This window comes from Bactrocera oleae, chromosome 2 (assembly GCF_042242935.1).
Source record: "Bactrocera oleae isolate idBacOlea1 chromosome 2, idBacOlea1, whole genome shotgun sequence".
NCBI classification, from domain to species: Eukaryota; Metazoa; Arthropoda; class Insecta; order Diptera; family Tephritidae; genus Bactrocera; species Bactrocera oleae.
The window spans coordinates 84,539,805-84,561,134 of record NC_091536.1 but is presented as its reverse complement, the minus strand read 5'-3'; the positions used below and the strand labels follow the sequence as shown (position 1 = coordinate 84,561,134).

Genomic DNA, 21,330 nt, shown 5'->3' with positions numbered 1-21,330 from the left:
TTGTTGCAACGCTTTGCCTCATTTTACCTTCTCACGACCAAATTCTTGCGCACATTTTATTTCGTTTATCGCATTGACAGGTTCATTGGTCCATTTCTGGAGACTGTCAATAAGTGGGAGCGCTTGTTGTCCTTGATCGGTGAAATCATTGACGAGTGGCAGGTGGTGCAGCGCAAGTGGCTCTACCTGGAGGGCATCTTTATTGGTGGTGATATACGTGCACAGTTGCCAGATGAAGCGAAAAAATTCGATGACATTGACAAAGCATACCGCAAGGTAAGTACCACACTTACATACACATACATATGCAAAATAGAGGTGCACACATATGCACCCATTTAAATGTTTGAGTTTGTATACAGAAGTTGTACTTGAAAGAGCTGAGTTTGAAGCTTTCACTATGGAGATTTGTGGAATTGGCAGTATTTTGCCAATGCATGAACTTGTTAGCTAATGTGTGTAGGTGTAATGCATGTTGTGTTATTCCTACGCAATTCGTGTGTCGACAATGTGGCGTCTTGCTACTTAACGGTAAATTTAATACGCACGCAAAACATTGTCGTGGCACACAATGGCGCATGAAAGTGTATTCGAGCTTGCATAGGGGCCAATACGGTAATATGAGTTCGTCAGTACATGTATGTACATACATATGTGTTATGTGTGTATGTGTGAGTGTGCCTTTATTATTTTAGGGTGAAGTTACATATTACTACTGTGTTGACATCTGACCGTGATGAGGTTAACCAAGTTACTAACAAACGTGGCTTTGACAAACACACACACACGCCAATAATTGCAAATACAGACACACATACATGCATACTTCTGTGGACATACCGACAGTTTGAAACATCGGGAAGTGCTCTAGTTTTTGTATGGAGAAGTATAGGCTTCGAAAGAATATTTCTTCGAAATTTTGTTTACCTTTTCTATATAATATTTAGAGTTAGTGGCTGAAGTCAACCACGCTGGAAACACGCGCGAATCATGGAATCTATCCCATTTTACTATTATAAAACAACGGGATCTTGCGTTATAACTTTCACGAGATGATATTGATCGCATTCCGAAAATATTATCTATCTTAGTGATCTTTATTTAGGAGCAATTATTATGAACTTCAGTTTCAGGCAGTTAAATATACGGCTCCGGAGTGCAGGCTCCTTCAGAGAAATGGCTGTTCACTGCTACAATGGTACGCTGCTACTAGCTTCTTCAATAACAATTACATCGAGTCTCTAAGTGATAAGATTGGTAAGGATGTCAAGCCACAGGTAACGAAGATAACAGCAAACTGAGACGACGAGCTGGCAAGAAAAAACAGCCTAGTGGTCGTTGCTCCGCTCTCTTCTTGTGTTGTACTGCGCAGCGAATTGGACAGCGTTGGGCTTCCATCAATTCTTGCTCTGTCGCAAAGTGTTCACTGAGCTCTTTTCCTTCAATCTCCCTAGTTTTAGAAGTTTTAACTAGTCCTTACTCTACTGGTATCCTCGCGATAAGGTTAAGAATCTTACCGAATACCCGTTGTTGCAACTGTTTGAAGGAGACGAGGCAGCGATATCTGAATAGTTCTTTTTTAACTGCCCCGCCTTTGCGAGATCAAAGCTTAAGCACTTGGGAGCTCACACTGCAAGACATCCCGATGAGCTAAGGGGAATAGAAATAAAAAGCCTAAGCAAATGTTTATTGCATTGGTAGCGTGCGATTTCTGATTTCTATATGCTGAACTGTTTCCGCAATAGCTAGAAAATAAGTATCACTTACATTATACTGCAGCAGTAAATCGACAGTCGAGTTTCTAGACCAAATCATAGTGACTACAATTGTATATACGGCCATAATGATCAACGTACCGCCTAGAGATCGTTCTTCCCAAGAATAAACGTATCGAAAAGCAACTACTAAAAGCTCACCATCCTGCGTTAATTCAGAATTTCTCCATTTTCATGATAACTGCAGCCGTTTGTCCAAACTTGTATATCGATTTGTGAAACTATTTTACGATTATTTGTTCCCATTGGTGAAGCAAAGTGTAATTTGTATATTTATAAGAAAAACGGATCGCCCTAAAGAAGCTCTTGCCTTTCTTAACACAACTCTTACCACAACTCTTGCTACATGTAAGGTAAAATGAATTTCGACCAATACTCTAAGTAAGACTCGTGCAAAACAGATGACGTGCTTGTCGTCAGCAACAACAACAACACCGTCACAACTGTCACAATAACTTCAACTGAAATCTTACTCATATATTAACCTGCTGCCAAGTACAGTATACGAATATTCGGTATTACATTTCGTTTATTTGTCGAGTTTGCTTACTTGCCACTTACTTTTGCCACATTTGCAAAATTTGCCACAATCACTGCACATTTATGTGATTTATTTACTTTGATTTCATTTCGTACACTCGTTATACCTCGTTCTCGCTCCTTGTCTCGAACATACTTGCACAGCTATATTCTTCATACGCAAATACACAAACACACATACATATGCATGTATTCATATTCATGCTTCTATGCTTTTCTACACCACATTACTTGTGTTTCAATATTTCATTTTGCAGATTATGGTCGACTGTGCCAAGAATCCATTGGTGGTGCCACTTTGCTCGGTGCCTGGCCGTTTGCCCGAAATTCAAGGACTCGGCGTCGGTTTGGAGAACTGTCAGAAGTCATTAAATGAGTATTTGGAATCGAAAAGACGCATATTTCCGCGCTTTTACTTCATTTCCACGGATGAGTTGCTTTCGATTTTGGGCAGCAGCGATCCATCGGCTGTGCAAAATCATATAATCAAGGTATGAAAATGTGTGAATGCTATGGCGTGTAATTTTGTGTTGAAGGAAATTAGAGTGTAAAGTGTTCAAAGAATTAGCGTGTTGTGGCAGAAAAGTGCTAACAACCCTTGTGTAAGCAATGTCTGGCGAAGAAAAAGATTTTTCTCTTCAAAATTATTTTAAATCCAAAAATCAAAATTTTTTTATTGCTATAGAAAAATACAGATAATGATTGATGAACAAAAAAGAAAAATTTTGTTAAAATACTTATTCTTTCATTCATTACCTGACAATTATATTTAAGAAGTTTGTGTGCTAATGTTAAGTCTATCGGTCCAACCATTTCGAAGAAATTTTCTCACCGATTTTTTTTTATTTGTTTCTAAAAAATCGCGTTTAAAGTTTCGGCAGCCATCTGCACTACATAAAAAAATCTTAAAAATGCGCTCATGTATCCAAAACTATTCGCCAAATATACTTCAAATTTTCGGAGAATATTTTCAAATATACATACATAGGTAGATTCAATAAATATGCAAAAACAAAAAAAAAATGTTTGAAATTCACAAGTAGAAATAACTCCTAAGCTTCTCTCATAATATTTTTCTAGTATTCTACTGCAATATTTACTCTTGATGATATACATACATACGTATTTGTGTTTCAAATATAAAACGAAAAAACCTTGAATCTATGTTTCAAATAAGGTTTCTGGTGCGTGTGTTTGAAAAAGCCTTCTGCATGAACACGGTTCTGTACTTTCGCGGTAATTTGAACGAAATATTTAAATAGCTAGTTTAGTCAAAACATAGCCTTAGGCTTATGGTCCTTCCGAAAATAAGCTTTATTTTGTTCTTTCTTTGCAAGATAACTTACCGAGAATTGAAAAAGAAATGTAAAAAATTTAGTGTGCGTAAAGTCAACAATAAACAGTGATTAGTTTCCTCTAAAAACTATACTTACAACCTTAGAGGATAGTTAGCTCATTGAATTCTGGCATTATCTCTTCTAAATTTCCTTCGGTTAATTGAACACAAATAAACTTTCTAAAAATGTATATGTGCTAATAATACTGTTATTTACAATTTTAAATGGAATTGACAACGAAACCGGATATACGATTGTTTGAAAAGATGTGACTTTGTAGAATATTTTTGCTTCCTGACCAAAGTCAACATTAATGCGCTTAAAGCATATGTCACCAACTTATTAGTGTCACGACGACAACACTCTCACACACATATTACATCTTCATAAAGGAATACACCCAGCGGAGTAATGCACTAGAACCGAGCTGGTTTTTTTCTAAGGCACTTTCATTAGAGCAAAGTCGTTATATATTGCACAGCAAACGAAGAGAGCTGCGCTCTCGTAAACGAAAATGACATGATACGAAACTCTTTGCTTGGTTTAAGAGCTATCAGAATGAACAGCGAAAGTTTATTTATGTTTGGGTACTTTCGTAGAAATTTTGAGAAATTTCATTGCAAAATATTAAAATATTAATTTGCTTTCATAAGAAGTTGTTCTACAAGTAGTTCAGAGATGTCTTTATATTGCATTGCTGACATAGAAGCAAACTATATTAGCGTACGCTTCTAAGAAATTTTATATTCTAGTTCTTAAATAATTTTTATAAAAACCAATTATTACCAACCCTAAATAGGGCACATTAAGTTTGCGACGAAATTTGTGACACGCAGCAGGAAAAGTCGGAGATCCTATAAAGCATATATATAAATTATTTACCTGCCGAGTTGAATGGATTTAGCACTGTCTGTTTGTCTGTATATACGCGAACTAGTCCCTCAGTTTTGATATATCGATCTGAAATTTTGCGTTCTTTCCTCTCGAAAAGCTGCTTATTTGTCAGAACCACTATAGCATATAGGCTGAACGATCGAAATACAAACTGAACGATCGAAATCTAGGACTTGTATGGAAAACTTTCTTATTTGAGCTGATATCTCCACAAAATTTGACATGAATTATTATTTAGGGCAGCGTTACAATCTCTGGTACAAAGCTTTCAGATCGAATACTACAGCATATACAGATCTGATCTAAAAACTGACCGATTTAATCAAATTCTTGTACGAAACTTTTTTATTTTTGTAGGATGTTAAAGCATTGGTGCAACTGAAAACAAGCTTTTTTTCTTGTTTTTAATAACTTCGACAAATATCTTTAATGACTTTACCTAGGCAGAGAAGCATGTCTTGTACCAACTATATGTATATTGGTTTTCGAATGGATTGTTTTATTAGTCCAGTAGACTAATATATCTCTATATTAGAAATTTTTTGTATTAGCAGATTTTTGTCTATTTTTTAAACTGGTAAAGGCTGATATTTTTCTAAAATCTGACAACTGTCATGTCGACATCAATACGCAGTTGCCTCTGTAGAGAAAAAACAGTCGATTGACTAGTTGGTTAAAAGATTTCCAGTACTTTATAACTGGATAATTTCACTACAGGGTTATGTGCATATATGAATACATTTGCTGAACGCCTATATGGATGGTGTTATAAAAGTTAATGCGGCTGTTTATGAACTTGTATGCGTTAATATGTTGGTCATTTGTGTTTGTGGCATAATGCAGCCACATGTTGACTTTAATGTTGCCTATTTATGCACCCACACATCTACAAATATAGTCGACATATTTGCAGACGTATGTGTGCATATTTCTACTGATTTTTATAGGATTTTATTTATTTTTATATTTAACTTTCATTTCACTTTTAGTAATTTTTGCGTCGAACACACGGTGTCTCTGGCACATTTATTGCTTTTTTACGCCATATCGCAAATTTATTTAATACGATATCAACGAACAATAAATTCGAATTTACTTTGGTTATTAAGTTTTTATATTTCTGAAACTGATTTACTGCATTCCTCATATTTGCTACTTAATTCGTTATTTTATTATTACAATTTAGTGTCGTTTCTTTCGCTTTTCTCTTAGCATTTTATACTACCACTACCGTCTCACACTCCATTTATCTTTTATGTCTGCTTTCTCTTTATTCGCTTTTCTTTTGCTCATTCATTCGCACTACACAGATGTACGACAACATCAAGTCACTGCGCTTTTCCAAGGACAATTCGGATCAGCCCATCGTCACTGCAATGATATCCAGCGAGGGTGAGGTTATGGAATTTCGCCACAGCGGTAAGTATATACATATATCTATATATATATCTATTCTATGTGTGTGTGTGTATATATATGGAATGTACTCGGTGCAATTGGTCGCCAATGCTTGAGCCACACTTAATTACCAGCGACTGTTCAGACTATGTCGTAGATTTCTCAAGCACTACTACATTAAATTATATTATATAATAATGGCGAAGGGCATAGAGCGCGACGAGTAAGGGCGAGATATAAAATGGAAAAAATATATAAAAATGAAAAATACAAATAAAAACAACGGCAGTAATAATATAATTTTACGCAAGCGAAGCAATAACTGTAGCACACACACCCACACACACACACAAACACTCTAGCAATTACATTTGCCAATGCCCAACACCGCCAGCGTCAGTGTTCCATATCCAATTGCCGAATGCTTGATTGTCCAGTAAGCGCACTTGCTTGCCGCACTTTACCGTCGTACTTTTTCGTTTTTCTTTTTTTTTCCATAAAGCTCGCCAATACAAGCGATTTGCTTCGATTGACTCTGTCATTTCCGCGCGCATTCTTCTTACTTACATTTAAACACCCACACATACACACATTTATGCGCTTTTCCTTCGCTTTTCTTGATTTGCTTGCGCAGCAGTGTGCGTGCGGTCGGACGGACGATAAGTAGATTGGCGAAATGAAATTGAACTTTTTATGTGAATAAACTTCTGAAATTTCTTTTATATTATTTTATTACTTTTAATTAATTGTGGCAACGATGCGAATGTCCTTTGATGGCAACTTCACTTTAGCCGCTGATAATCGAGCGTGTAGAGTACAATGGGTAAAAAGTAGTATGCGATTACTGTTATACATATTTATAATATAAAAGAATATATATTTTAATCTCCAAAATTGGTTTTCAGAACCAATGAATCTACTTACAGTCAGTTTGTCACGGTTAAAGAAATTAATCTTAATAAGTCTTAAGAGATTTATTTGTTTTTGCACATCAAGCTAAATTTTGTTACCCTTCTTCTCCTTTTTTTGACTTTGGCAAAAACTTCACACACTACTTTATAAGAAAACTAAATGAATTCTGATTTGATTCAAAGAGTACGTTTATTACCGAGTTTAACAAACGTTTCTTTTTAAAAATCAAAACATTTACTAACTTTTTCAACTTTTTATAAAAACGAAATTTTGGCGTATGGTGTTCACTAGAAAGAAACGTATTATCGGTAAATATAAATATTCTGTTATTCTAACCACCTACCGGATCAGGCATAACAGCATGTCTTCGAGTTTGAACACTAAAAACTGATGATGGCTCCTCCTATAAACTTCTCGCCGTCTGTAATACTTCAGAGTTCTAAGCACATACTTCACAACGGAACCCAAATGAATAAATACTAGATGAAGACGAAATTACTAGACAGAGAGAACATTTTTGTTCGATTTATGGTATTCGCAAGTACTCTACTTCTGATCATATTCCATATTTCTAGATTTTCTTCAAGTTTTCCAACTTAGAATTTTGCATCCTCAAAATATTTCTTTAAGAATATTTCAAATCCATATGTCAATTAGATCCAGAGTTTTATTAGTTACATGATTCTCAATGTTAATTCCTTTATAGAGAGATACTCTACGAATTCTTAGAAAATTTTTTTGGTACTCTGACTCAAACCTATTAAACGAAATGTCAATCCATATAGACTGTAAACAGAGCACAACTAACTAATAATGCAAATGAAAATTAGATACTCTCGCAATTTACATTTCTTAATTAAGAGAAGATCATTGACCCTCCCAAATTCTAGCGGAAGGTAAGGACAGATTCCAAATTTTCAGAAGCATTGATTTGGCATATTTTGTTGAAACCTATGTTATCAGTTTTAAAGTCAAAAAGTTGATTAATTTAAAAATTGTGTAACATGGGGAGTAGACGGCATATTTAAGACCCCTTTGGAAATTTAGCTTGAGTCTTCGTCAGTTTATCTAGACCGGTTAGATTATTCAATTAAGTGTGATTCCTTTAACTGAACGCTCTTTTTATTTAACCGCATAAATTGAAGCAGTTAATTTTGTATTTTAACCACTGTGCTCTTACCCCACTGTAGCACATTTAATGCAAATTACGCCGCGAACGCGAAATAATGAAAATTTCACATCTTTTCATTTCACAAAATCAGTGTCGCCACTGACCGCTGCTAAATGCTATACATACACTGGCAGTTCTGTCTCCCCTTCCCCTGCACGCACTTGAGTATTTCAATTTCTTTTTCGATTTCTGGAGATGATTATCGGCACCGCTGCTGCTCATTACACGCTTTCGCTTTAGTGTTGTCATTTATGTATGTATATTTTTATGTACCACGCTGTCCATGCTACACCCACAGACTGCACGCACAGTTATTCTTGTGAAATATACCGTTGTTATTATTTATGATTTTGTAATATTGTGGTTACTGACATTGTCTCGGATCCTGCACGAATTTCACTCATTCTCCTAACCGCCCATTCAATTTTCCTCTTTTATAGTGCGCGCCAAGGGTCGCGTTGAGAACTGGATGTGCGACGTGCTGGACGAGATGCGACGCTCCAATCGTTTCATCACCAAGCGTGCCATCTATGACTTCGGCACTGATCTGGAAATAACAAGGTAAGTTCTCCTCGAGTCGAACACATTGGGTCACTTATCGCGTCGCATACTGGGCGGGGGGTGCGAGGGGTGCGCTAAGGTTAAGGTTTATTGGCTGGCGGGGTTGAAGAGTGCTTAGCAGACATAAAAGTATTTTATTACGCTGTTCAATTGAGCATGACATAACTGCATGAGTACTGCTGCGTTGGTGTGTTGTTGAGTTGCGATGCTACAAAGACGGTCATCCTCCTCGTTGGCGCACCGCCTGCAACATTTTATTGCCAACAATGAATAATTTTGTCGTTTTCTGGGATTTACATTTTATTACCAGCGATTATGCTGAGTGTATATAATATCGCACTGTACTATCCTAACTCGCACTCCGCGAAATCGTGCTTCAGTCAACCGCAGCTACGCTTTCTTACTTTTCATTTCACATTGCAAACGCTACTTGTAAGCTCTTTCACATTTTTACGATGCCTTTATTTCAATTGCATCCCATTTATTTATGCATTTGTCATTTTTTCGTCGTTGTCTTCCCCTCAGACCCGATTGGATGATGAACTACCAGGGCATGGTGGGACTTGCCGCTTCCCTTATCTGGTGGACCGCAGAGGTGGAGGAGGCTTTCGATCAGGCCACCAATCATCACAACATGCGCGCCATGAAAGATTTCCTCGAGAAGCAGAATCATCAAATTGAAGAGCTGGTCATTAAGGTGCGCTCGAATTTGACACGCAACGATCGTTTAAAGTTCAAAAGCATTACAACAATCGATGTGCATGCACGCGATATCATCGAAGCTTTCGTACGTGACAATATTTTGGATGCAAGCGAGTTCAGTTGGGAAAGCCAACTGCGTTTCTATTGGCTAAAGTTGTACGATAATCTCTATGTCATACAATGTTCGGGTCAGTTCGAGTATGGTTATGAATATATGGGTTTGAATGGTCGTTTGGTCATCACACCCTTAACGGATCGCATCTATTTGACTATAACACAAGCGTTACTCATGAAGTTGGGCGGCGCTCCGGCCGGTCCCGCTGGTACTGGTAAGACAGAGACTACCAAAGATTTGGCCAAGGCGATGGCGCTGCTTTGTGTTGTCACCAATTGTGGTGAAGGTATGGATTTTCGAGCTGTCGGCACTATTTTGTCAGGCTTAGCTCAGTGCGGCGCTTGGGGTTGTTTTGACGAATTCAATCGTATCGACATATCGGTGTTGAGTGTGATTTCTACACAGCTGCAGACTATACGAAATGGATTGATAAGGAAGCTGGATCGCATCATTGTAAGTGGCTACTTTGCCGTTTTATATTTATCATTTCTATATATGTAAAATATTAAGTTTAATGTGAATAATTATGCTCCCACAATAAAAAACAAAGCGTGACCTATATTTAGAATACCATCGAATTGGTTCTAGGGTAACACATATTGAAAATGAGGGATAGAAAATGCATTAAAAATTCTTTTGAACAATAAATAGTAGACAAAGTAATATACATGTATGTTATAATAGTATTTGGAACCGCAAAATTCTTAGAAACATCACGCAGTTTTTTTCAAAAGAGAATATGTAGCCTACAATTAGGATTACAATTAATGTTCGATTTAGTCTATATTTTACCATGAAAGTTACCATCAAAATATTGTATTATTTATCGATTTTATATGGAAAACTTTGTTATTTGTGAATAGTATTATAACTAAGGTGCTGCCAAAGTTAACGTTTTGTCTTGTTTTGTTATATTCATGATAAAAAATTTCATGGGGAATACATTTTGACGCCGAATAAAGGAGAAGTTCCATATATTCGATTTTTTTCTAAGGTTCAAGGGATTCATAAATAATCGAAAGATATGAAAAGTGTAGGAAATTAAAATATCTATTGATTTATAGTTTCAGTTCTTTTCCTCCATGATTTTAACCTAGAAACGTACGTTACTACACATGTAACATATGTGTACGTCGAGAACGTCCTTTCCCTTAAATTACAATTATTTAAATTTACATATAACAATATTTCTATACTCTACTCTCCTTCACTTTTTGCAGTTCGAAGGTGGCGACATCAAACTCGATCGCAAAGTTGGCGTCTTTGTCACTATGAACCCTGGCTATGCCGGTCGCACGGAGTTACCCGAATCGGTGAAAGCGCTTTTCCGGCCGGTGACCTGCATTAAACCGGATTTGGAGTTAATCTGTTTAATATCCTTATTCTCGGATGGATTTTTAACGGCTAAGGTGAGTTTACATTATTGACACTCAAATCTTTCAATTACACATCTAGAATTTAAGGACAGCATGTTCACAGCTGCTAGTACTATTATTTGTGTTGTGGTGATAGCTGCCTAACAAAATGTGCGCCTTATTAACCTTTAACCACATATTGTTGCCGATGTCAGGATTATGATAACAGCTTGTTGTTGCTCATTGCATGTAGATATATACAGCTATATGTTCCGGTTTATGCGCCCACAATGTCTCCATATGCTTAAGTCATAATAACATCATAATAATAATGCGCTTATTAAGTTACCAAAATGCTGCGCCCATCTCAAACACTAGTGGCGGCAACAACAACAACAACAATGACTGCATGGCAACCAGCAACCAGCATTGTTTGCGCAATAAAAGCGGATTTTACGCACATACATACACACACACACATAAACGCTAACCCGCAAAATAACAAACTTCCAAGCACTCTGCCCCCTCCCTCCCGCTTCCACTCTCAACAACACTTTTATCCGCACTGAAACACTTCCACCACTTTTTAATAATAATAACGGTAATTATTTTTAAAGGTACTTGCCAAGAAAATGACAGTACTCTACAAGCTGGCGGAGGAGCAACTCTCCAAGCAATGCCATTACGACTGGGGTTTGCGTTCGCTGAACTCGGTGCTGCGCATGGCGGGTGTGATGAAGCGTGCGTCGGAAGATCTACCCGAGGCTGTTGTTCTCATGCGTGTACTGCGTGACATGAACTTTCCGAAATTCGTTTTTGAGGATGTACCGTTGTTTTTGGGACTTATTAAGGTGAGTAAACCTATTTACATTTACAGTTATGTATCAAACTGCCGCAAGCTTGTGTTGTCAACATACAATCATATCATATTCAGCAAATACACACGTAGGCATATAACATATAATGTACACATATACCTATATGCATATACTTCCAACTGTGTTTTAGTACATTCAAAAACAATTTAAATTCTAGTTAGCTTCGTTGCGAGCGAAATAGTCACACGTGCAACGCTCACAGCTTCCATAGGGGTATACGTCAACCGTTGAATGACAGCTCTATGCGGCAACAATGTATTTCACAGAAAAATAGGCTTATCAAATTACACTCATATACTTCTTAGGGGTGTGCTTATGGAAATATGTACATACCATATATGTAGTAATGAGAGTACTACCTACAGCTTTTACTGTAGTATCTTATATGGTACATAAACCTTCATTGAAAACATTACCGGCGTTCAAGTAAACATGTATACTAGGGTGGGTCAAAAAACGCGGTTGTGTTTTTTTTTCGCTTGGTACTCTGAAAAATTGGATGATAGACACCTCTAAGAAAGTCACACCAATTATGAGCTCTTAATGGTTACCGGAAAGTACTTCGCTTTACAGTTTCCTGCTTCAGATCGAAAAATTCATATCTAGCTTCCAACTACTTGAAAAAATATCTCGTTTCATCGTTCTATAGGAAATTAAATACTCTACAAAACTGTTGAAGTTTGATTATTTTAAGGCAAAATTTGTTTTTTTCTTTTGAATTATATAATTCAATTAGTTCATAGTTTTGTAGGAAATTTAGTGCTCTTTTTCTTAGAGTACCAAGCGAAAAAAAAAACATAATTTCTTTTTACCCACCTTAATGTATACATATATGTATATATCCATATATTATATTCATATTACGAAAACTTTTATCGGATTAGCTTTGCAATGAACTTCAAGTGTCAACCATACCAATTTTCGTCGTTGCCAAACGGTTTGGAAAGTGTGTTACTCTAGTTAAAATTAAATACTTAGCTGTATTAAGCGAAGGACTAAAAACAATCATAAGCACGCATAACCACAAATAATTTTACTTCCTGCACTACCCAACAGGAAATAATATCTTATGGCCAGTAAGAAAGTTTTGATAACCAAACATCCTTTTAAAATTAGATCAAAAATTGGTACCATATATTTGGCTGTTAACCCTTTATAGTAATTCTATCAGTCTAGTCAAGCTTTCTAATCGACGACCATGGTTTCGAAATGAGTCACTACATAGAAAATACTTATTATAATAGTTTTGAAGTATATCTTGATTGAAAACACCAATTCAAGATCGTTAATTGGTAAAGGACCTTAATTATTTTATATAATAAAGAGAACTTCAATACAATTCTATATTTATGTAAAATAATAGTCAAAACAAAAAAAAACGTTAACTTCGGTTGCACCGAAGCTATAATACCCTTCACAGATACAAAGGTTCCTTACAATAACTTGATTCAGATCTAATTTCGTGAATCGGCAATAAAAAAAAAAATTTTTTTCCATGCAGGCACTTTACTCCGATCGTTCAGTTTATATTCTTGCCTTAGAAAATAACTCATGCCAAATTTCGGAAAGATACCTCGTCAAAGGAAAGAGTTTTCCATACAAGGACTTTACTCCGATTGTTCAGTTAATATGGCAGCTATATGTTATAGTCATCCGATCTGTTCAAGTTTTTCGGAGATTACGTTGGTACTTTAAACAATACTCATGCCGAATTTCGTGAAGATACCTCGTCAAATAAAAAAGTTTCCCATACAAGGACTTGCTTCCGATTGTTCAGTTTGTATGGCAGCTATATGATATAGTGGTTCGATATCGTGGGAAAAGGGCAGGTATAAAATTGCAGATCGATAGCTTTAAAACTGAGGGACTAGTTTGCATATATACAGACGGACGGACGGACTGACAGACGGACATGGCTAAATCAACTCAACTCATCATTCTGATTATTTATATATATAATTTATAGGGTCTCCGACGGTTCCTTCTGGGTGTTACAAACCTCGTGGCAAACTTAATATACCATGTTCAGGGTATAACAAAGCTAAATAATATAGGGAAGGGTACATCAACTTTTCTCTCTGTCTCTGTAGCAACCTAAAGAGCACTTGCCTTTCAGCACTTATTAAGCAAGAAAAGAATGACAGCTGCATAAAATGCTGAATGCCAAAACGCTTTTGTGTATAGAATTGCGCAATATCTCGGCGGGTTTCATTCTGACTACCGAGTTAGAAGAATGATATATAATATATATGAATATCGATTTTAAAAAATTCGACTGAATTAAAATTAATTGTTTTCTCGAGCTATAACTTCTGTTTAATTTTCATATTATTTTCATGAATGGTCTTCACTGCTACTATCAAACTATTTTCTACCAGGTTTTCCTACTTGGGTTACACTAAAGCAGTTATCAAACTATTAACATTTTCCATATGTGAATCGTTCGTTGCTTCCACCATAATTGAATATCATGACAGACTTTGAAGTTGTTTTAGTCTCATTTTTGACAAAACTTTGCTATTGGTTTTACTTAAATTGTATTTGCAAAAATTTTAATGATTTTTGCAGATGTTTGTTTCAATTTGGTATTGCTTAAGATGATATTGGGTTGGTATTAAAACTAAGGTAGCACCCAAACTGCTAATGATTGCTAATACAATGTACAATTTTTAATTACTTCAAGTTGGGAGCTATAATTGGAGTAACATCCACAAGTGTGGTTAGTTTAAGTTAAACAATTTCGCACTTTGTAGAATGCAAATATGTCTCTTGAAGCAACTATTGTAACTTGCTCAGTTTCATAAGTCAGGGAACGGTTTAGAGTGCACAAAAGTTATAACTCTAGAAGTAACTACTACCGTCTGTTCGTCTTCCCCTTTTTGTATAGGTCCACACCAGCCGACTGGTACATATGCGACAATGCCAAAACTTTTGTCTAATGTAAATTAGTCGACTTAGCTAAAACAAAGCGTTGAGAAATCATATCGACACATCTCTAGCTTTTATAGACAATGTCAAAATCAGCTTGGCTTTCATAACTCCAGCTATTTTATAAGAAGAGTTTAGGTAGGGTAGCAACCCGAACTCAGATCAGTAAATCTTCTTTCTTCAGCAAATATATGAGTGGGAGTAACATAATAATATACATATAAAATATACTTATGATCATAAAAACTAATGATTGTCAATTTATGGCCATTCTAGGACTTATTCCCAGGCATTGATTGCCCACGCATTGGTTATCCAGATTTTAATGCCGCCGTTCGACACACGCTCGTCACCGATGGTTACGTGCTACTCGCCGATCAGGTAAGTTAAAGTTCAGAACTGACATTCATAAGCTCCTCACCGACCACTACAGTGTATAAATTATAAAATTTTTTGATTCGCTCCAAAATTTTACGTCTCTTCATATTTTGTGCTAACACTTACCGCACTTCACTGACACTTTTGAAGTTCTTTGCAATGTCAACTGCTTGACACTTCAGCAGCTACTCAAAAGGTTGCTCAAAGCGGCAGCAATCTTTCTTTTGAGTGTCTCCCAGAGCATTCGCTCAAATGCCTGTCCGCCAAGAATTTTAAGTGGAACACCGCAACTTTGCGTGATGTCAGCGGCTCTGTGTTGTCGGACAAGTGGACGTTTTAGATAATTTGTGAATTGTGCGAAAAGTAACGGAGAACCGCGAAAAACCACTGGAATATAAGTCAAATGAAGAGAAGACAAGGCGTGCGCTGTAGTTGAGCGTAAAGTAACGGCTCGTCTTATAGTCACTCTTATTGTGTCAGTGAAGTGCTTTTGTTTCGGCTTTGTATAGCATTTTCCGGCATTCCTATTGCTGTTCGCTTTGAGCCACGCCATTGAAACATCACAGATAACTGACACATTGACGCGTTGCATTAAGCGCGCTGTCACAGTGTGAAATGTTGCAAAGCATTTTTGTTATGACTTTTTTGGGAGTAAATCTCTTTTAATGCAAAAATATTTTCTTACCCATACTTTTGGTATTTCTTATTTTTCACGCCAACTTTCAAAAACGTCGACACACAACCGACCAACGCCATTGTCATCACTTATCGTCAACGTCCATTTGCAACTCAACAACTCATCAACTGGTCAACTACTGAAATGGATGACTATGGACCTACTGCATTTTAATGGTTTTACCCATAACACCGCACCGCAGGAGGATAAAGTGGTGCAAATGTACGAGACCATGATGACCCGACACTCGACTATGATTGTTGGACCAACAGGTGGTGGCAAGACTGTCGTCATAAATACACTAATTAAAGCACAATGCCACATGGGTCTGCCTACCAAGTGCACCGTACTTAACCCAAAGGTGAGTTTACCGTTACCTGCTTACTTGCTTAGTCTAGTATCTAGTCGTAAAATACAGCACTGAAGCGACGAACAATTAAAACAAAAACAAGAACAACAAAGCATTAGCAGAATACTCAACTTGATAAAAGTCATCAAAAACACAACAACACACAAAAATGTTGAACAAAAAAAAGCAACAACAACAACAAGAGCACAAAGGATTTGCAGTAGCTTGTTGTTACTAGCTGGCAACTGTTTGCTGGCTTCAATGGCTTTTGTGCCTTTACTTTTGATCCCACTGACCAGCCAACCAACCAGCCAAGGAACCACCGTCCAACAAGCCCACCACCAACCGAACAACGGTCAACCAACCTTGACTCGACTACAACAGTTACGTGGCATGTTGTTGAGGCATCTGCCGTCCCATTACAAGCAGCATGGCCTTTGTCATTTGTCCGGTTGGCTTCCGTTTATGCTCGCTCAAATTACCCCTCCCCTCTTGCTCCTCCCACACACACACACACGCATACACTCGGAATGCAGTTGCTGCACTCTTTTGTTTTTTCTGTTGTTGCTTGGCGCCGGACGGTAACTTGTAAAGGTGGTTCCGGTTATTAGCCAAGGATTTTGTAATTTGCGTAATTGCATTTGCAACCTTCACACGCGTTCAACAATTGTGCGAATTTTTTTTTTCATTATTTTATATCACTCTTAATTACTAAGTCCCATTATGGACAATGAATTGAAATCGCATTGCTTTCAAGTGCAGGGCTATGCGAATGCATGTATACCGTTCAATTCGAAATTGCAAAGTGAAATGAGAAAATGCGAATAAAATAGAAAATGGTAGCATAGTGGAGAGAAAAAATAAAATCCTTGTAACTTTCATTTTAGATAATTGTGCCTTAATTGGAACACTATTGAATATTTAGGAATTACTCTATGAAAAGCATTTGATAATTAACGAATAATAGTAATTGAAGAAAATGCGAATATTGTGTAATAAAAGTGAGTTGAGATTTAATGTCCAACAGAAAGTATATTATAGTAGATGGTTTTAATAATTAGTATCTCGTGTAGTCTAAATGCGATTGGGTTACGCTATACGGGGTTAGAAACATAAGATTTCGTACCAAAAAAATGTTCGAAGAGTTTTGCGATTGATTAACTTCGTACGCGTCAAAGATCTGGTGTCCATCTTTGAGGGAAAATACACCAGATTTTACAAATTTTCTTCAAATAGGGTAAAAACACAAATTAGGTGACTGAAAATATGAATAGCTTTATAATCCTGATAATGTAACAGTCAATCACACGCAATTTTGATTTTGTCGATTCCGTTCTAGTAAGTTTGATGACAAAGATAGAGCACACTCTGGAACACCAATTGTCGAAAATATTGATAAAATAATGGATTTCGTCGAGTGCGATCATTATGCAAACACTGTTTGGATTATCCATGAGCTAAACTTTGCGCAAAAAACTCTTACCATTAAATGAGGCTGAATACAAAAATCTTCTCTAAACATCATGAACCGAATTTGCAGCTACGAATCGTTGCTCAATCGCTACAAAATCGATATTTTTTTTTAAGCGGATGCTTACAGGTAATGAAAAATGGGACACTTACGACAACGTCAAACGAAAAAGGCCGTGTTCGAATCGCAGTGGAACCGGTGGTCAAGCCAAAACTAACGGTCAAGAAGGATTTGCTTTTTATTTGGCAGTCTTCATTCTCTTAATTCGTAACCATACTGTCAATATATACTCCCCCTGTGGGTAGGGGTAAGAATTTAACCGCGGTAAGGCATGCCTGTCGTAAGAGGCGACTAAAAGCCAATATGAACTATGACTGTTTTTATGTACCTTGCTCAGTAATATCAGCATAGTATGTCAGAAATAGTGCTATAATACTCAGCTTGAAATGATATTATAGACTTTAAACGGAAAAGCAAATAAAAAGACATTTGAAGTTCAAGCGACAAATGTCACCAGTCAATGAGTAATGGGTAGCTCAACTGGCAGTAGTTTCGGCTACACAGTCTTACCGGAGACTTTCTGGTACCACGGGGAGCAGAAAGCCCTTGGACTTCGGTCCAAACTGCTCATTGGGTTATGGCCCCTTTGGGGAGATTTGTGGTGGCTGTGGTTGAAACCTAAATGCAGGAAGAACTGGAAATTCAGCCTAACTGTTTTTTCAGTTCTAAAAAGAAGTTGCAAAAATTAACTGGGTTCCGTACCCGAAAACGGAAGAGATTTAGGTCGGCCTCGAATCTTACCAAGATGATAGTGTGTGCCCAGACACACTGCCACTGGTAACCAAATTAATACTTGCAAATAGCTCGTATTATTTGGGGCGCTTATCAACGCATTGTATTGATACGTTGTGCTTTGGAGCACCGTGAGGTAAGGCCGTTGCCGGCAGGTACTCACGTAAATCAACAACGAAAGTTGTCAATATATACCTTATAGTTGGAACTTGGCACCAACTGATTACTACCTGTTCATGTCTATGGTGAATGATTTTGCTTGTTAAAGTTCGTTCCAAGAAAAGCCTGCGAAAAAGGACTGTCCCAGTTTTTTGCCAATATGTACGTGGGTTTCTGTGAGAGTAGCATTATGAAAATACCCTCAAAATGCAAAGCAAAAATTGAACAAATCGAATAAATAGTTAAATAGAACCTTCACTTTATTGCCAAAATTATGAATTTCTTTTTAATATACCTTATAATTTTATTATATAACTTCTGCTTTCAGTATTTGGTTGCGTTACTTATTTAAATTTTTCATCTCCAACAAAAGTCTTTTCACTTTAATTCAAGGAAGATGCAACTGATGGATCTATTTCTCTCAACTAATCTTAGCTCTACGCTTTTCTTTTATAGTATACTCTTTCTGTCAAGATATAGCATCCTCGGAAGTTATAGTATTCTAAAGTCTAGCTTAATGTCAATCTTTTAAGATTAAGAATGATTGTTTTATTATAATTATTGATTTATTAAATAAACACAAATTAATCGATAGCTTGGGAAAACGGAATTTTTCCAAATCCTGTAAGTTGGAATTAATTTTGAAAAATTTCTAAGGCCACGAGTTTTTACTTACCGAACTAGAAGAAACATCATTTCTCGAGAATTTTTATTTATTTCTTAAATGGTTTGAAGGCGTTTTTGGTTTTGTTGAATATATGACACATCAAATGCCCTTTTAAAAGCTTTTCAATATTATTGCATTCCAGCTGTATAATTGATGCGTAAATATGCATCTCCCTCTAATAACACTTTCATTCATTGATTTTTCCATATATTATATAACTAAATCTGATTTCGTTCAGTTCTGCAAATTTCAATTTACTTGTTCTGAATGCAGCCCTGCTTATGCATCGGCGGCCTTTCGCGATTTCAATACTATTATGACCGCCAGAGTCAGCGTTGACACACCTCTTACGCACCCCAGCGTGTCAGCGTCAACGTAGGCTTTTCAACAATCATTCTACTTCAATATTGTTATTAATACAACACGCTTAATGTTGTTGATTGCTCACGCTTTGTTGTTGTTGCTGTTGTCAATTTGTACCTAAAATAATTCGTTGCATTCAAATATATGATATGTATGTTATGTGATACGAGTAAAACTGCATAAATGTCGGGCATACAGCTACAGTTAACAAGCGCACCCTGCTGGAAAGGAAAAGCACTTAAAAGATTTACTTGCGTCGAATGAAAATACTATAACAAAGCAAAGATGCTTAATTTCTTTAATAAGAAATGCTTAGTGAGTCCGAACCCCTTGTAAAGTAAATCTATGTTGAAATTTAGAAAGTCAATTGACATATCATGTGACTATTTCTTCTCCAAATTTCTTCAGCTCTGTAAGACTTTTTCTCCCTCTAAACGAATAAAGAAAACAATATAGGATATTGGTTCGATATAGCTCGTTGTCAATCCTACAAGTAATTTAAAATTTTTTACCAAATTTTTTTTTTTTTTAATTCTGGAATTGATCAAACAAATCTAATCACCAAGTTTGATTTTGTTATATTTACATTTGCTTCGACTATGTAGTGTGCTGCCGACAAATATTCCTACAAGGCACTTAGAGACCACCGCACGACCATATTTATGTGCAATAATAATGCAAAATTGTGTGCGTGCGTTGCACTGCAGCAGCATGCTGATTTGTGAAAACTTTTTCGATAATAACATTTTGCCTTTATTGTTGTTGTTGTTGCCAATCGATTTTATCAATTTTTCGTTTACCTCAATTTTGATGCGAACAATTTTTATTTATTGCAGGCCTGTTCGGTAATCGAATTATATGGTTACCTCGACATGGATACACGCGATTGGATTGATGGATTATTTTCGAATATATTTCGTGAGATGAATAGGCCGACCGAGCGAGAGGTAAATCGCAACGCTAGACAATATAAACATACGCAGAGTCAGCGGTATGCAAATGCATAAATATGTATAGTATATATTTCTATACTTTAATGATTTATTTACATACATATACATATATAGCTTGGAAACATTTAACGCATTTTTATAACACCATAAAATATATATGCACTCATATCTATTTGAAATGTCATCGTCATTTTTAAGAGCAAAGCATGTAAATTATTTGGGTTACAGTGACCGCTTTTACGGTTCAATCAGTCACTGGAGCTTTCAAACCCTTGCCGACATACGTTGACTTGTTGTTCGCTCTCTCGAAGCGTCATAAGAAGGAATGATTGTTCAATGAAAATCGACGGCAGATCTCTCTCAGCACTTGAATGCAAATTACAGTACACAATTTTCTAGGCAAAATACAATAGGAAACAGTTGATATCATTCAAAAATTTCGCCTTAGAACTCTCATACAATAAGTACAAGCTAATAAGTTCTTGCAACAAATGATTAATAAGCTCCTTGGACTCTCACTTAGTATGAGATGGAGATCCAACTCCACAAAAACATGAAAAAAATTGTCCCAATCTAGGAAAACAATATTTACCAATCCTGTTGGCATGCGCTGTTTAAATACACCAGTCTGGATCAAATTTGATCAGATGGTATAAATTATCGAAACAGATATATGTATATATCAAACGTGTCGGGAGTCGAATCTTAGCACACAAAAATCACCAATTTCACATACTGTATGCTAAAGCAATGCCAATTGTGTTTGCATTCATAAAAGTGTGTCAACTACTCAATCCTCAATCAACCCCGCCTCCCCCTTACCAGATTTTCACACAGACACTGCCCAACACTATTTGTCGTTTTTACCGTTGCATTTAAATTTTAACTGGCAATTTCGGCAAGCGGCGACGTTGGATATAGGTGCAAATTTGATTGGCACATTTCGACTTAAAATT

The 21,330-nt window shown here is 36.5% G+C and overlaps 1 protein-coding gene across 1 annotated transcript in view; it reads left to right on the top strand.

Moving 5' to 3' along the window:
* Dhc98D (Dynein heavy chain at 89D) overlaps positions 1 to 21,330 on the top strand; it is a 92,369-nt gene that overhangs the window by 26,493 nt on the left and 44,546 nt on the right. Inside the window, exons 23-32 of the mRNA XM_070105888.1 lie at positions 81 to 276; positions 2,573 to 2,806; positions 5,857 to 5,965; positions 8,468 to 8,588; positions 9,114 to 9,858; positions 10,626 to 10,814; positions 11,378 to 11,611; positions 14,843 to 14,947; positions 15,823 to 15,981; positions 20,258 to 20,368. Coding sequence (XP_069961989.1) covers positions 81 to 276; positions 2,573 to 2,806; positions 5,857 to 5,965; positions 8,468 to 8,588; positions 9,114 to 9,858; positions 10,626 to 10,814; positions 11,378 to 11,611; positions 14,843 to 14,947; positions 15,823 to 15,981; positions 20,258 to 20,368 — 2,203 coding nt within the window. The remainder of the gene's footprint in view (positions 1 to 80; positions 277 to 2,572; positions 2,807 to 5,856; positions 5,966 to 8,467; positions 8,589 to 9,113; positions 9,859 to 10,625; positions 10,815 to 11,377; positions 11,612 to 14,842; positions 14,948 to 15,822; positions 15,982 to 20,257; positions 20,369 to 21,330) is intronic.